The 18,697-nt window shown below is 42.4% G+C and overlaps 1 protein-coding gene across 1 annotated transcript in view; it reads right to left on the reverse strand.

The window, feature by feature from the left end:
• The window catches only part of myo15ab (myosin XVAb), a gene marked incomplete at both ends in the record, with an annotated part of 174,892 nt that overhangs the window by 89,157 nt on the left and 67,038 nt on the right, over positions 1-18,697 (reverse strand). Inside the window, 6 exons of the mRNA XM_080722468.1 lie at positions 947-979; positions 1,871-1,955; positions 3,079-3,254; positions 10,662-10,779; positions 14,592-14,716; positions 15,115-15,160. Of these exons, the coding sequence (XP_080578594.1) occupies positions 947-979; positions 1,871-1,955; positions 3,079-3,254; positions 10,662-10,779; positions 14,592-14,716; positions 15,115-15,160 (583 nt within the window). The remainder of the gene's footprint in view (positions 1-946; positions 980-1,870; positions 1,956-3,078; positions 3,255-10,661; positions 10,780-14,591; positions 14,717-15,114; positions 15,161-18,697) is intronic.

Raw genomic sequence — 18,697 nt, forward strand, 5'->3', positions numbered from 1 at the left:
CTATGAACACACACACACACACACACACACACACACACACACACACACACACACACACACACACACACACACACACACACACACACACACACACACACACACACACACACACACACACACACACACACACACACACACACACACACACACATCAGAGGCGTTCATGTCTCCTGGGTGTGGTTATTATGAGCACTGATCTTTAACGTTTCATCTTTAACGATGGACCCCCTTCAGGGTGATAAAGACTCTAAGCACCCTGTCAAGGTTATTACACAGCTTGGTTGAATGCTTGGTTCTGATTGGTCAAGCGCTGAAATCAGCGGTTAATTATAGGCGTATAATGACTGCGCTCTATAACGGACCGCTGCCTAATCAAAGGCTCAGAGCACCTGCTGCATTCAGGCTGCGCTGCGTGAATTTAGTGCTGTATCCGTCAGCCATGTAAACAAACACACAGCGTCATTTACAACTAAGCGTTGCTCTCAAGAATGTTTTGAAAAATATTTTAAGCAAGAAATAGATGACAGTGTTGAGCTGGGCTGGGGGGACGCTCAGCGCAACACTTCGGGAACACTTTCAGCAGTCTGTAAACAAGGAAATACTTTGTCTTGTTTTTAATTTGAGTCAAGTTATTAATTTTATTGACTAGCCGGGCAATAAGCGGGATAACGACTGGCTCCTTGGCCATTCTCCAGAAATAACAATCCCTTCGGCATTGGGGAGTTATCAGGCTGTCGGGATTGTTATTTCTGGAGAACGACCGCGGAGCCAGTTGTTATCCCTTACTTATTAAAGTATGCTACATTATGTTACTACTGTACAGTATGTTAGGAAGATAAGTTCAATAGATTGATTCCTGATGTCACATGTATGTTGCTGTCATAATAACTTATTCTGTATGTTTTATTACATCTTTCACCCTCCCACTTTCCATCATTTCACTCACCTCCTCTGCCTTCCTCGCAACGTTCACCACTGTCTAGACAAAAAGACCAGAGTTTTACCATTAATTCATGAGCTCCTTTAATCAACATTCAACGTTCTGTCTAAGTCTAACATAAAACACACTCACTCCTGTACAGCACTGTTTCACAAAAACGGAGCTGGGAGCAGTTTGTGGGTGGTGGACAATTATTTTATGGGTCATTCACGAGTAAATACATTTCCCTTTATATTTCGGGGATTCCAATACATTTTGATTTTCATTGTTATTATTTCAAAACATAAAAAAAAGAGAAAAAATTCAGTGTTTTTTCTTTCAAAAGAATTTCATACAAGATTGCATCTTCATTAAAATCGAAGAAATTCCATAAATTAGAAAACTAATGTTTAAAGTAGTAGTGAAAATAGCCGATCTACAAGCTCACAGGCGCAGCGCAAAGCGACAGGTTTTGAGCTTGAGCATCTGCTATTTTCACTAGTTTGGGTCCCAGACGAACGTCTAGTTTCTCTTTTGGGTCGTGGGCTAAAAGCTGCGTGAACCACTGCTGTACAGTATTCTACAGCATTGGTTCTCAACCTTTTCAGGCCACGACCCCCCAAATAATCATATTTTAACTGGCTAGCACTAAGAGTTGAGGCATTACATTTTGTATAACACAGTTGCTGCGAGGCGTTGTGAGCATGTAGATCTGCTATTTTCACAATTTCTGCCTCTAATATTTGACAATTTCGCCAATGTTTAATTTGCCATTTTAGAGGTATTAAAAAGTCCTTAAATTGTCATTTTCGAAACGTGCAGATACAACAATATTGCACATTAAGTTAATCATCTGGGGACCCCCCAAAATAATTCGGGGACCCCCCACAGGTTGAGAGCCACTGGTCTACAGTATGTGTCCACAGTGCGTATCTGACATACAGTACATACCCTCATGTAACGCTGGCGGTTGACGATGAGCCACACATTGGAGCGGAACCTGATGAGGCATTTCCTCCTCAGTTTGTACGCCTGCCTGTTCAAACAGGACATTAAGGCATTAAACACTTTCAAACCGGCGTCCAATATATAATAATATTGTATAATATTTTGGGCATGTCATTATAGGCAAAAAATGTACTAAAATACACACTGCAGGGCGTAAGGGGTTAGTCAAGTCATAAAGCTGGGTTCAAACCTGGATAGTTCGAGCGGCACGATTACATACAAAGTCAATGCAAAGACGAGACGATGCACGACTGGGCGCGGCGCGAACGGGCGCGGCGCGAACGATCCGAACGGGGCGGCGCAAACGGTTGCTTCGGGCAGGCGACCTTCGCTTCCCATCGCGTCCTGACAGCCAATCAGCGTTGATGTTGTCCGGAGACACGGGCATGTTTTTGGTGTTTGGTGTTGGGACTCCCTTTTTTCCGGGTGTTTCACCTTGATTCCAACGGGACATGATTTTTTACCAACGTGGACCTGCGTGACCAAAGTGAAGCGATAGAAGCGACTAGAATAGAAGAAATAGTTTCAGGTTTGGCCGCAGCTTTAGAATAGAGTCTGTGTTTACACACTGTACAGTATGAACTTGAAAATATGAAGCATCGCGTCAGTTCACACGGGCAAAGATGTTCTATTATTAAAGATAATGTGTGTTGGGACAGAGAAAGGTCGAAAATAACGTTGATTTTATTTTGATCCCTTTAACTCTTTTACTGCTTTGAACGTTAACGCTCGTTAACCGCTTTGACCGTGGCACGTCGCCAATACGAACGCTTCTTTTACCTTTTTTGATCAATGTAAGCTGATGAGGGGTCGCGCGGGTGTGTACAGTAAAACATCTCCCGTAACGGAGGGAAGGTTCACCAAAAATAGCCGATCTACAAGCTCACAACGCGTCACAACGCATCACAATGTGGCGCGTTGTGAGCTTGTAGATCTGCTATTTTTGGTGAAGATGGAAAAATAACTCATCAAGTACAGTGCAAATCAGGTCTCCGCATAGTGAAGTGATATTGATGTAGTGACATTGCTGAATTCCAAATAAATATATCATCAAATTATTCTGAGGCACCGCCTGGACTGCCGTCACGGTCGGTCGGCACCCCAAGGTTCCCCCCGGCCGTCACCCACTTTGAAAACCCCTGCCTCCTCACCTGGCCATGAAGGCCTTGCCGCGGGCCTGCAGCAACATCATGCGCTGCCTGAACTTGAGGAAGGCGACGCGGACGAAGTACATGCGGGTGTATCTCTGCAGCACCATGGCTGCCATGTTCTGCAGGCGGTCCCGCTTGGCCTCCAGCAGCTGGTACAGCTCCTCCTGCAGGAAGATCTGACACGCACGCACACTAGGGCATTAGTTTAGAACAGGTACACATTATTGTATATCATTATTTTATGCCTTAACTATTGAAAAATAGCAGATATACAAGCTCACAGCGCGGCACCGAGTGCCGCGCTGCGAGCTTGTAGATCTGCTATTTTTGAAAAATCGTGAAAATTAGAATTTTTACCCGATTCTATAAGTGTCTTTTGAATCCTTCTAAGATTTTTTTGAAAAACCTATGTTTCTATATGTCAGCAATCTGGCCAGCCATCGTCAAAGAAAAGGTCCTTTTCACTTAAATGGAGCTCAGTTAGTCTATTCTTCAGAGACTACTATGTCAGTGGTTCTCAAACCTTTTCATGTGAAGGACCCCCAAAATGATATTTATTTGGCCACGGACCCCCAAAAAAATTTTTTTAAAAAAAAGCTGTAAGCCTCTGCAGTTTGGAGCAGTTTTGTAGGTAGGAAAGCAGCTAAAAAGTGGTGAATCGATATAGATAGCAGATTAAAGGTGAACCCATTAAAACCCGAGGCCGATTCTAAAAATGTCTTCTTCTACTGTAAATCAGTAGTTCTCAAACGTTCCTCTACCAAGGACCCCCCAAAATGATATATATAGCCTATTGTGGCCGCGCACCCCCACCCCATCTGTAAATGTGTCCCCACAAAGAGAAAACTATTCAACTTTTCTTTCAAGATTTTTCAAAAATGTGAGCTTGTAGATCTGTATATCGTCACTGGTGGGCAGAAACCTCCTATCTCCAAGTTTCAAATGTGTACAGTATGTTTTTTTCTTTTTTTTTTCTTTTCCAAAATTAAAGCCCTACTTCATCATACATGAGTGTTGCACAAAAGTAGTAGTCCATGGGCCATACAAGATGTCGCTATATGCGAAAGGTGGCAAAGGTTACTTAGCATTTTTGAATATAATATAATCTGTAGATTATATTTTGGTATGAAAACCCTTCCTGAGTCACAGGTGTTATCAGCCGCTAAAGTTGGTGTCCCATTAACTTTAATATACAGGGGGAAAAAAACAAAAAGTTCAAGTTCAAGTAGCAAATATAGCTGCAAGCAGCGATAAAGTGGCCAAGGCATAAAAAGCAGGAAAGCAAAAAGGCATCAAGGGAAAGCAAAGAAGACATCAAAGAAAAACTAGAAGCAGTGTTCTTCCGAACAGGACTCCGGCAGGTCAAGTAGGTTTTTTTTGGCCTAGTGGTGACTCTATAATAGGCCAAAGTGAAAAGGGTGCTACGTGTTCTTGGGCCTTTCACGGCAATCGGACGCTGCATGCGGGATTTGAAGCATTTTGTTCCAAAAAGGTGTTTTGCTAAAATTGACCCGCTGGTGGCGCTATAACAGGCCAATGTGAGAAGGGTGGCATCTGTTCCTTGGCCTAGTGGGAATGTGTGTGCAAAATCTCACACACATAGCAGGCTGCGTTTGAGACATTTTGTTCAAAAAGGAGCAAAAACCTTGGAATTCAATGTTAGCCAATTAGATAGAATATGATATCTGACAAATCTGTCATGATTACATCACTGTAGAGATACTGTGTACTGATTTGTGTGATTTTCGGATAAAATCTGAAGGAGTAATATTGAAGAATGTGTTTTACATACTGTAAGTCGGCCTTCTGGTGGCGCTATAAATGGCAGATGTGAAAAATGCAGGGCACAGGTTTTTCCTTGGCCTCTGGGAAGTGTGCATACAAAGTTTTACACTAATCGGTGGTTATAGGTTAAAGCACAAATTGGCCTCTACACAACATGTATGCAAAAGACTGTAGGCCTATATGCAACAGACATAAAAAAAACTGTGATACTATGCACCTGGACAGTTTGATGATGTACATAGTATGCCTTGCTGAGCTATGAAGACCATATGAATCGGCCAGGCTATGAATCTCATAGGGCAGGAGCCTATCTCCTGTTTCTGTAGCGTAAGGCAGCTTGATGTACAAGTACACCCCCTGGACATGATGCTAGTATGTCGCAGGGAGTTACCCCCAATCCAACCCTTGATGCTGAGTTTCAAGCAGGGAGGCACTGGGTCCCATTTTTTAGAATCTTTGGTATGACGCGACCCGGGTTTGAACCCGGATCTCCTAGTCTCAGGGCAGACACTCAAACCACTAGGCCACTGGAGCTGGTACATGATATCATTGCAATCCTTGAAAATCACAACATAGGTGTAGACATGACAGTTTGTATTATAATGCTTGTTTCAGGATTTATGATGCAAAATACATTATTTAGTAATGGCGGATATTAAAATACGCATCAAGGGGGGTTGGGGGACATTTATAGGAAGGCTCCATATCAGACATTGTTCAAGGAACCAAACTGTAAAGTCTACCAAATGTCATGGTATTATGCTTATATAAACCCCAAGCGGGATTCGATCCAACGACCTTCTGCATGAAAGGCACATGCCCTGACCACTACACTAGGCAGCCACAGGATCTGTTAACCATTTTTGTTTAAAAAAAAAGTTCTATGTAGGCTGAGTGCCTTGATTTTATTGATTTATTTTTTATATTTTGGAGGCTTCGGGTGAAATCAATCTGAGTAAATGTAATCTGAGTATTTCTGACATTTTCGAGTGATCATATTTTCTTTCACTCAGAACAGAAAAATAACGGCCGGTAGCGAAGGGCTCATTTTAAACATGAACGTGATCTGGAGTTAGATCAGACATGTCAACATTAAAGAGTTTGACATACAGGATGTTAACATCAACTCAACCCGATGCGGGGTTTGAACTCACAACCGTCCGTATATCAGGCACAGGCACTGACCACTACACTACGGCAGTCACACATAATAGATCTGTCATAAAAAAAAAAAAAGAGTTTCATGTAATGTACTTGACGCCTTCTTTCAAAATGATATAGCGCCCCCCTTTGGCCAATTGGGGTAAGATTGGTTTCAGCGATGTTTGGACTAACCCTCTACAGTAGTTCATCATGAAAATTTTACTTTGCATGTATGTTTTAGAGGCAGAAGAATAATTTGCATACAACTTGCAATATTGATTGAATTATTAAAAATGCATGTTTCAATTTAAAAAAAAATCCGATCTGACAGATCTTTAGATATTGGTCCAAAGTTCATGTAAAAAAAGTTCTGTGCACGTGACGCGAAAGTTCCGGAATAAAAGCGGGTTTAAGTGTTTTACAAACTGCTCAAAATGGCGGAAAATCTAAGGGCGGAGCTTACTTAACAAAGACACAGATGTCTTCCGCTTGAGTCAAGGCACGCGTGTAAGCAAGTTGCATGTCTTCAAACGAAACGAGGCATGACTTATGCCCCTTTAAAGTTTGAGTTTTCAAACGCTTCGTATAGCGCCCCCCTTTGGCCAATTGGAGTAAGATTGCTTTCAGTGATATTTGGACTAACCCTCTACATATTTGCCAAATGCCATGAACGTGTCACTTTGCATGTATGATTTAGAGGCAGAAGAATAATTTGCATATAACTGCAACATTGAGTGAATTATTAAAAAATAATGTTTCGCTTTAAAGAAAATCCGGCTAACTTCTCAGACCGTATTGGTCCAAAGTTCATGTAAAAAAAGTTTTGCGCACGTTAAGCGAAAATCCCAGGAGGAGATACATTTTGACTGTTTTTCATATAATTCAAAATTGTGGGAGAGGTAAAGGTCAGAGGTCAAAAGTCAGAGTGTAAAAGTTGTTCGGCATGAGGAGACGCATAAGTGTATACAGGTTTCATTGCTGTACCTGAAACAGGGCATGAGCTATACCTGTTCAAAGTTGGCATTTTTCAAAGGCTTCCTACAGCGCCACCCTTTGGCCGATTGTTGCGAGCTTCGCGTTTTAGCCGTTTGGCATAGTCCTCTGCCATACTGCTGAGTTTCGTAAAAAGCGACTGCACGGTCTAGCCGCTAGAGAAAAAGTGGCGGAATAATAGTGCTGAAGTCCAATATCAATAAGTGGCCATTTGCCACTTCGTGGCCTTGGCCACTAAATATAGCTGCAAGCAGCGATAAAGTGGCCAAGGCAGAAAAAGCAGGAAAGCAAAAAGCATCAAGGGAAAGCAAAGAACAAATCAAAGAAAAACTGGAAGCAGTGTTCTTCCGAACAGGTCTCCGACAGGTCAGGTGTTTTTTTTTTTTTTTTTTTTGGCCTAGTGGTGACTATAATAGGCCAAAGTGAAAAGGGTACCACGTGTTCTTGGGCATTTCACGGCAATCGGACGCTGCATGTGGGATTTGAGACATGTTGTTCCAAAAATGTGTTTTGCAAAAATTGTTATAGCTGGTGGTGCTATAACAGGCCAATGTGAGAAGGGTGGCATCTGTTCCTTGGCCTAGTGGGAATGTGTGTGCAAAATCTCACACTGCGTTTGAGACATTTTGTTCAAAAAGGAGCAATCCTGCAAATCTTGGAATTCAATGTTAGCCAATTAGATCTAATATGATATCTGACAAATCCGTCATGATCACATCACTGTAGAGATACTGTGTACTGATTTGTGTGATTTTCTGATAAAATCTGAAGGAGTAATATCGAAGAATGTGTTTTACATACTGTAACACTGGTGGCGCTATAAATGGCAGATGTGAGAAATGCAGGGCACAGGTTTTTCCTTGGCCTCTGGGAAGTGTGCATACAAAGTTTTACACTAATCGGTGGTTATAGGTAAAAGCACAAATTGGCCTCTACACAACATGTATGCAAAAGACTGTAGGCCTATATGCAACAGACATAAAAAAACTGTGATACTATGCACCTGGACAGTTTGATGATGTACATAGTAAGCCTTGCTGAGCTATGAAGACCATATGAATCGGCCGGGCCATGAATCTATTATAGGGCAGGAGCCTATCTCCTATTTCTGTAGCGTAAGGCAGCACAAGTACACCCCCTGGACATGACGCTAGTATGTCGCAGGCGGGATTCGATCCAACGACCTTCTGCATGAAAGGCATATGCCCTGACCACTACACTAGGCAGCCACATGAGAGTTTGTATTATAATGCTTGTTTCAGGATTTATGATGCAAAATACATTATTTAGTAATGGCGGATATTAAAATACGCATCAAGGGGGGTTGGGGGACATTTTTAGGAAGGCTCCATATCAGACATTGTTCAAGGAACCAAACTGTAAAGTCTACCAAATGTCATGGTTCTATGCTTATATAAACCCCAGGCGGGATTCGACCAACGACCTTCTGCATGAAAGGCATATGCCCTGACCACTACACTAGGCAGCCACAGGATCTGTTAAACATGTTTGTTTAAAAAAAAAGTTCTATGTAGGCTGAGTGCCTTGATTTTATTGATTTATTTTTTATATTTTGGAGGCTTGGGGTGAAATCAATCTGAGTTAATGTAAGTATTTCTGACATTTTCTTTTACTCAGAACAGAAAAAAAACGGCCGTCTGAGAAGGGCTCATTTTAAACATGAAGGTGATCTGGAGTTAGATCAGACGTGTCAACATTTAAAGAGTTTGACATACGCACATGCCATGGGCATCCAGGATGTTAACATCAACTCAACCCGACGTGGGGTTTGAACACTCAACCATCCGTATACCAGGCACAGGCACTGACCACTACACTACAGCAGTCACACATAATGGACCTGTCATTTAAAAAAAAAAAAGTTTCATGTAATGTACTTGACGCCTTCTTTCGAAATGATATAGCGCCCCCCTTTGGACAATTGGGGTAAGATTGGTTTCAGTGATATTTGGACTAACCCTCTACAATAGTTCATCATGAAAATTTTACTTTGCATGTATGTTTTAGAGGCAGAAGAATAATTTGCATAAAACCGCAATATTGATTGAATTATTAAAAAAGCATGTTTCAATTTAAAAAAAATCCGATCTGACAGTTCTTTAGATATTGGTCCAAAGTTCATGTAAAAAAGGTTCCGTGCACGTGACGCGAAAGTTCCGGAATAAAAGCGGGTTTAAGCATTTTACAAACTGCTCAAAATGGCGGAAAATCTAAGGGCGGAGCTTACTTAACAAAGACACAGATGTCTTCCGCTTGAGTCAAGGCACGCGTGTAAGCAAGTTGCATGTCTTCAAACGAAACGAGGCATGACTTATGCCCCTTTAAAATTTGAGTTTTCAAACGCTTCGTATAGCGCCCCCCTTTGGCCAATTAGAGTAAGATTGCTTTCAGTGATATTTGGACTAACCATCTAAATATTTGCCAAATGCCATGAACGTGTCACTTTGCATGTATGATTTAGAGGCAGAAGAATAATTTGCATATAACTGCAACATTGAGTGAATTATTAAAAAATAATGTTTCGCTTTAAAGAAAATCCGGCTAACTTCTCAGACCGTATTGGTCCAAAGTTCATGTAAAAAAGGTTTCGCGCACGTTACGCGAAAATCCCAGGAGGAGATACATTTTGACTGTTTTTCATATAATTCAAAATTGTGGGAGAGGTAAAGGTCAGAGGTCAAAAGTCAGAGTGTAAAAGTTGTTCGGCATGAGGAGACGCATAAGTGTATACAGGTTTCATTGCTGTACCTGAAACAGGGCATGAGCTATACCTGTTCAAAGTTGGCATTTTTCAAAGGCTTCCTACAGCGCCACCCTTTGGCCGATTGTTGCGAGCTTCGCATTTTCGCCGTTTGGCATAGTCCTCTGCCATACTGCTGAGTTTCGTAAAAAGCGACTGCACGGTCTAGCCGCTAGAGAAAAAGTGGCGGAATAATAGTGCTGAAGTCCAATATCAATAAGTGGCCATTTGCCACTTCGTGGCCTTGGCCACTAACTAGGGTTTTTTTCATGATTCTGAATCCATTGCAAGCATTTGTTTTGCACGAAAAAACAAAATATAATATCGTCATTGTCGGGTGGAAACCTCGTTATGTCCAAGTTTCAAATTTGTACGTTCTTTCGCAAAGTAAAGCCCTGCTTCATCATACAAGGCTGTCACACAAAAGTAGTGAAAACAGTCGATCTACAAGCACACAACGCCTCGTGGGTGCGAGGCGTTGTGTGCTCGTAGATCGGCTGTTTTCACTAGTTTAAATCATTTTTAAAATGATAAATGCAAAAGGAACGGTTTTGGACATACAAGGTTTTCACCCTACATCTACAGATATCCACCTGTTTCCGTGAGAATTTACTGTAGCATTATCTGCGGAACACTTCCGCTTAACAGCAGACATACAAGCTCACGTCGCGTCGCAGATGCAACCGCTGTGAGCTTGTAGATCATTCTCGGCTGCGACGCCGGAAACTGCCGCACACCTTCTGCGCAATGCACGACGGGACGCGGGAAAGTTGTGGATAGAGATTCTCAAAAATGTTAAGTAACCTTTGCCACCTCTCGGATAGCAACATCTCGTATGGCCCATCATGGACTATGGTGAAAATAGCAGATCTACAAGCACACAACGCCTGGCGATGCTTACCTTGGTGACTCCTACTTGGTACGTGCCCTTCTTGACCGGACAGATCTTGTGGAGCATGATGACACAGTTGTCCCCGTCAGCGGGAGGCGGGTCCTTTAGGCAGAGGAGGCTCTTGTACCTACACACACGCACGCACGCACGCACGCACGCACGCACGCACGCACGTGCGCACACACACGCGCGCACACACACACACACACACACACACACACACACACACACACACACACACACACACACACACACACACACACACACGCACACGCACACACACGCACACACACACACACACACGAAAATATTAATCCACATTGAAATGAACCCATAGAATTATTGACTGCTTTAACTATTGAAAAATAGCGGATCTACAAGCTTGTAGATCTGCTACTTTTTTTTTTTAATCGTGAAAATGTGCACACATTACAAGCTCGCAGTGAGCTTGTATATCTGCTATTTTTCAATGTTTAAAGCATAAAATAATGGTCAGAGTGGTTAAAATCGAACGCGACTCGGGCGTGTTCCAAGTCTTTGAGGGTTAAACACAATCATTAGGATAAAGGGGGATTTGAGGGCAGATCCTTGTGGAAAACACAATTTTTGTCAGCTTGACCTCCGTGCCTTGCTGTCAGGACGTAATGAGACGTGTGACAGGGTGTGAATGCTGGAGTGGGTCTGGGTGTTAGCCTGGTGGGTCAGTGTCTTGTTTCACTCTCCATTCGCTTAAAACCCATTCAGAACGGGTACACATTATAGTGTATCATTATTTTATGCTTTAACTATTGAAAAATAGCAGATATACAAGCTCACAGCGCGGCACCGAGTGCCGCGCTGTGAGCTTGTAGATCTGCTATTTTTGAAAAATCGTGAAAATTTGAATTTTGACCCGATTCTATGAGTGTCTTTTGAATCTTTCTAAGGTTTTTTGAAAAATCCTATGTTTCTATGTCAGCAATCTGGCCAGCCATCGTCAAAGAAAAGGTCCTTTTCACTTAACTGGAGCTCAGTTAGTCTGTTCTTGAGAGACTACTATGTCAGTGGTTCTCAAACTTTTTCATGTGAAGGACCCCCAAAATGATATTTATTTGGCCACGGACCACCATCTCAAAATATCCAGGGACCACCCCCAGAAGCAAAATTTGAGTTACAAACGTTCGCTTAAAAAATACACATATTCAAAGATTTTCACACATTTTCACGACTTTTCAAAAATAGCAGATCTACAAGCTTGCAGCGCGGCACTCGGTGCCGCGCTGTGAGCTTGTAGATCTGCTATTTTTCAATAGTTAAAGCATTCAATAATCCTCGGACTAAATGGGTTAATTTGTCTTGGTGCAATCAATGCCATGTGACGAGCCCCCCCTGGCATTTGGTAATCAGTCATTATCGGTAATCATGACTCAGTTATTTATATGAATGTTTTGATTCTATTATTTGTTATGTAATTTGTTTATTTTTTTGCATGATTTGTTGGTTTGCTCTTTTTTCAGATTGCAATGTTCTGAATGCTTAATTTTGTTGCTCGTCTGAATCTGAATCACTCATCAGCAGTGAGTATTTCCAATTATCAATACTTTTACATCTACTCCACTACATCTCAGAGGTAAATATCGTACTTTTACTCCACATTTATTTGCAATTTATTATATTTGATTATTATCACAAAACATACATTAACCGTGTATGCCATTTGAAAATAGCTGATCTGCAAGCTAGATCTGCTATTTTCAAAATATTGTTATACATTTGAAAACGTGTGAAAGGTTTGGAAGGGCACTACCCACACGTTTGGCAGTGTTATGCCAGATCCTTACAAGCTTTACCCTGTTGTAAAGGTGACAAATCAACAATAACAATGATATCAAAGACAATACCATTTGGCATAATTAAAGGGGGATATAATGGTACGAATGTTGGCAAATTTTTGGTCGGCGCTACCCACGCGTTTGGCTGTGGTGCTCATTCCACGAATGCCCGATGCTTACAAACTGTACTTCGTTGTAAAGGTGACGAATCAACAATAAACATGATGAAATGAAAACACAATACAAATTGGTATTATTAAAGGGGAGATATAATGGACCGAAGTCAAGTTTCTATTGCTAGAATTGATACTTTGTGATACTTTTTCCACCACTGGAATCACGAGCACATTTTCAGCCGTTTGTCAGATGGTGATGGGGGCAGACGGCCTCGGAGAGAGAGAGAGAGAGAGTTGGCAAGCGTCTGGCGGTTGGATCGATATAAGTGGATCTCAGCGTTGGCAGCGGCGAACGCGGAGGAAGAGCAAAGTCGGTAATCAGAGAGCTTTTGACAGCTCTCTGGTGTATGTGTGTGTTGCAGCTACCGTCGCATGTGTGCTCTCTCATCAGTTCAATTCAATCCAATCCAATCAATCAAACCGGTGATTCTCATTGTAGATGATAGTCTCTCTTAACTGTGCCAATTTTTACTGAGCGGTCCATTGACTTTAGAGAGTGCACTGAATCTGAATGATGTCTTTATGTCAGTGTGAATATGGGCAGCGATAAACCTTTTTAACTGTATAATCACATTGAAGCCTTATTCTTGGCATGTCACGATGATAGGCCACCAGTGTTGATTTTGATAGTCATAGTCTTTTGAATACATTTGTATATAGTTTTAGTCAAATTTTAGTCATCTGAAAAGTTTTAGTTTCAGTCTAGTTTTAGTCAACTAAATATCATAACTAAATCTACAGTTGATTTTCTCTACAAAAATAATTTGTCATGCCTTTTAATGCCTGATTTTACACTTGGTTGCATGCTGACATTTTTTGAAAATAGCCAATCTGAGCTTGTAGATCTGCTATTTTCACCTGAATGCAACCAAACATAAATTACATACTGTATGTCTTAGTTTTACTGGATCTCTTCTCCACTAGTCCCTCCCTAACATTTTAGTCTAGTTTTTTATTTGTGGACTAAATTGTCAAAACATTTGGTCTTAGTTTTAGTCATCATAGCTTAAAGTTCATATGTAGTTAGCGTGGTTGCCCCTTGCAGGGTAACCACACTATAGTACTTGTCCAACTTTATTACCATCCATTCATCTTTCCATCTTTTTAGATAAACATTATTTTGCCGCGCTACTCCTCCCACAGTTTTGGTGGCACGCACTTGGGCCATAATAGGCTCTATGCATATACGCCATTTTGTTCTACTTCCGGGCCTCTTTCGACTTCCTTCACAGGTGTTACCGATGATACTAATGAAGGGTCTGCTCCATTCTGGTCAAACATAGTCAGGGTGCTGATATTGTGCATGTTGGCTCACTCTGCTACACCAGTGGGTCTCAAAGTGTCCTTGAGTGGATTCCAAATGTCCCCATACAGGTGTGTAACTCTGAGAATGTACAAATGGAAGCAAATGGACCCGCAAGGGTCCATTTGATTCCATTTGTTGATTCAATTTGTATAGAGTTATGGGGGTCCTTGAAATTAAAGAACCACTGTACAATAAATCAAACAGAGCCATAATTAGTATCATCAGTAACACCTGTGAAGGAAGTCAAAAGAGGCCCAGAAGTAGCAAAATGGCATATATGCCATAATAGGCTCTCTATTATGTCAAATCGACCAGCTTTGGGACACGCAGGGGTGCATTTTGCTAAGACATACGTTAGTTTAATTGATATACATTGATATAAATTAAATTTGAAGATATGAGCTTAATATTGATGACATCAGGGATCTCCATATGGCCATTCATTTATCATTTAATTAATTTTCCCCATTGTCTTGAATGGGGGAAAATTCAAAAGGTAAGACGGAATTCATTCCGGTGTGACATCACGTTAACCACACTTGCAATTTCCAATTGTATCAGCTTTCGTCAGTGAAAAACGCTAGGCGACGAACATTGTTCGTCGCCGTTTTTAGTCAAGATAATCAACCGCAGAGCGGTGGCTGACCTCCAGAGGAACTTGTGGAAGAGCAGTCTGTTAGGAAAGCCCTGCTTCCTGATCTCGATGGTGTCCAGGATGCCAGAGTACCGCAGCTGAGTCCTCACCAGCTCCAGATCAAACACCCCGGCCTCCTACACACACACACATACACATACAGACACACACACATGCACACAGACGCACACAGACACACACACGCGCACACAGACGCACACACACGCAAACACATACCGGTATACACGCAAACAACAATTTACGGTTCAGGCATTTAGCCGACGCTCTTAAATGCATATACACATTACAGGATGCCAGGTACACAAACTTGGCATGTGTTTACATAACATGCTATCTAAATTACATTTTAACTTTTGCGCACGCACGCACGCGCGCGCACGCGCACACACACACACACACACACACACACACACACACACACACACCGCACATTTTGTACATATCAATTTTCCACCAAGATGTGTCAGATGTATTAAGTACAACAATGTTAATGAAATGCCTGAACAAACTGTACCTTGTAATGGTTTGGCTTTATGCATCGCACAAAATATGGGTTACACCTGCCACACACACACACACACACGTACACGTAGACACACACACACACACACACACACACACACACACACACACACACACACACACACACACACACACACACACACACACACACACACACACACACACACACACACACACACACACACACACACACACACACACAGAGAGAGAAAGAAAGAAACAATGAATGGATGAATGAATGAATGAATGAGTGAGTGAATGAATAAATAAATGATCATTTACTAATCATAATTATTTAGAAAGCAATAGTCTTGATGGACGTGAGGCATTATGGTGGCAGAGGGCTTTAGGTCAGCACTAGTAGTTCTCAAAAATACTTGTGCCAAAAAGACCCCCAAATTGATAGGTATTTGGCCGTGGACCCCCCATCTGAAAATGTTCTGTGCCAGGGACAGGGACCCCCCATCTGAAAATGTTCTGTGCCAGGGGCAGGGACCCCCCATCTGAAAATGTTCTGTGCCAGGGGCAGGGACCCCCAGAAGAGCAGATTTGAGAACCAATGCTTTAAGGTCCCTGGCGTTTAGAGCAGTGATGGGTATAACATTTATACCGTTAAGAAAAACATACAGTTCCTACAGTACAGTATACAGCAGTGGTGTCAATAATAATAACTAGCCTACAGCCCCCTGCGGGGGCCTGGCCCCTTTGTGTGTGTGCCTGTTAGTCCCCCTTGGTGTGAAGCAGACAGACTGTGATGTTGTTCTCTCTGGAACTGCCCCCGGACTAGGAGTGTGCTGCTTGGTGACGCCCATTTGTGATGTAATTCGCATCACAGGACAAAGCCGCCTACAGGCCAAAATTTGGGGAAATATTTTAAACATTTGGGGATTATGAGAAGTAGAGACACATCTGAAGGTGATAAAGTTGATGTTGGGCAAGGTACATGCGTTATTGATTTTTGTATTATGTTTTTTAGACAACAACTGCTGAACGTGGAGTTACAGATGGAAACACACACACACACACACACACAGGGCAATTCTAATTAAGGTTGTGGGATTACAATAATAATAATCGATCATCAAAAATGTGTGCCGTATGGAGGATGGCAGAATCCCTAAAGACCTCCTCTATGGAGAGCTCACTTCAGGAAAGAGGCCACGAGGGTGGCCACAGCTACGATACAAAGATCTATGCAAGCGAGACCTAAAAGCCACACACATCAACACGACCACATGGGAAGCCTCAGCTAAAAACAGAGACACCTGGAGGCTTGAAACCCAGATGGGACTTCAGAGGTTTGAAGAACACCTGCTGCTTCAGTGGGACGAGAAGAGGGCCCACAGAAGGACAAACCAGGCAGAAAGACCTGCCACGTCTTTCATATGTGAGCTGTGTCAGAAGGACTGCCACTCCCATATTGGACTCTACAGTCACAAGAGGAGCTGCTTCAGCCAGAACCAGAAGCGCTGATCCAATGGTCCTGTGGGACTTCGGAAGCCAATGATATAATAATATGAATATTATAATTCTAAATAAAATATGTTCTTCAGTATATCTGACCGCTTGTATTGACTGATGTGCCATGTTGTGCAGGAATATAGAAAAGTGTGATGCATCGCAACGCATCGTAGAATCGAATCGTTACCTGGTGAATCTGCTATTTTCAAATGGCTGTATAAAGGGCTGAAGTGGTTAATATTTTTTGGGTTTTTGTCGCATTCCTTAGACAAACATGTCATTACAATACATTTACCCCCATTCATTCAGGATGGGGACCCAAATGCATTTGGGTCCCCATCCGGAAACAATGGAGGGTAAATTTACTGTAATCAATTTTCTTTTGTCTTAGGAATGTGGCAAATACAAAAAAAAAATAGTATTGAACCCAAGTCTCCATGGCGTGAGTAAAAAAACTCCCATATCTACTGGGAGAAATACAACAATGTTCGAACACAGCAGCAAGATTTGTGAACTGTTGCGACAAAAGAAGGCTAGAAACACAACCACCCTAAGGACTATAAACCATGGATTGACATCTAGACCTACTGCACATACAGTATGAAACAAAAAAAGAAAAAAACTCAAAATTACAGTACTTGAGTAAATGTACTTAGTTACTTTACACCACTGCACACCTTGAAGGGGAAATGAACACTGGGATTACTGTGCAGCTTTCCAGTGACCTCTGACCCCGGGGGGCCCCCCATGACTCATCCGTCACAGACGTGATGGAACTGTTAACGAGGAAGCAGAAGGTCATCCGTCCACAACAATACAACACCGCTGACGGATCTGTGTTTCGCCCAAAATCCACTTAAAGGCCAAACTAAGTCCGAGTCGATGGGTTCGTTTTGGGCTGACCAACGCGGGCCGCAACAACGAGCGAGGGACCCTCCTTTTGGAAACACGACTTACAGTCTAAGGCAGGGTTCCCCAATAGGCGGCCCGCGGGCCATTTGCGGCCCGCGGGGGCTACTGTCTGGCCCACACCAACCCCAGTAATAATGGTGGTATAAGAGCAGCAACAACACTAGTATATCGTCGTTGTCGGGTGGAAACCTTGTATCTCCAAATTTGTACGTTCTTTTGCAAAGTAAAGCCCTGCTGGCTGTCGCACAAAAGTAGTGAAAACAGCAGATCTACACACAACGCCTTAGCTGAGAGAGAGATGAAGCAGGGACCCCCTCTACATATTGTGTAAAATGTGTGATGCAGGTTTTCATCGATTTCATAGATAGACTCATAGACTTGTTTGACAGCACTGTCATCAGTCTATGTTGGATTCGTGTTAATGTGTTTTTTCAGACAATTAACCACTTAAATACTTAGTAAACTTGACCTTTCACTCTGTACTTGCTCTGCTCTTTTGTTTTTACCTCTACACCAAACCTATTTGCCGAAAATAGCCGATCTACAAGCTCGAGAGCTTGTAGATCTGATATTTTTGTCTAAAGTTCTCCTCAGAATAGGGATGTGGGGATTCAAGTTTTTATTTTAAAAAGAATTGTCCTACAATATCACACAAAGATTTGGCGGCCCCCCTGTAGTAACTCTGAGGACCCCCTATAGGGGTCCTGGACTCCCTGTTGAAGACCCCTGGTCTAATAAGCGGCAAACGCCTGTTCTCTGGAAGCGCGCGGCCGCTGGCAGCCACAACGCTGTCAAAATTGGAGGTGGAGGTGTGATGGAGTGTGAACGCTCCCGTGTCGGGTCTCGCTTCGGCGGGCAGCGGCTACATTGTCATGTACTGTATGCGTCGTCCAGATGTGATGGGAGCCGACAGCCCTCAGCACGGGCGTTGCCAGATGTTGCGAGAGGAATGCGCGCAACCAGGTCTAAAAGAAATGATTCTTTGGCCACATGAGCATGTTAAGCTATACACATTGGCTATTTCAAAGCGCATCGCGGTAGATCTGCTATTTTCAAAAGAGTATCTTGAAAGATTTTCGAAACAATTTTAACAACACAAATCTGGTCCTGGGTTCCTCCCTCCAAAAATATTTTGAGGGGATTAGTCATGGGTCTTCAACATTTTCAGGCCATGGACCCCTTAGTTGAGAGAAAGATGAAGC

This window comes from Nannobrachium achirus (assembly GCF_963921795.1).
Source record: "Nannobrachium achirus genome assembly, chromosome: 3".
Classification (NCBI taxonomy): Eukaryota; Metazoa; Chordata; class Actinopteri; order Myctophiformes; family Myctophidae; genus Nannobrachium; species Nannobrachium achirus.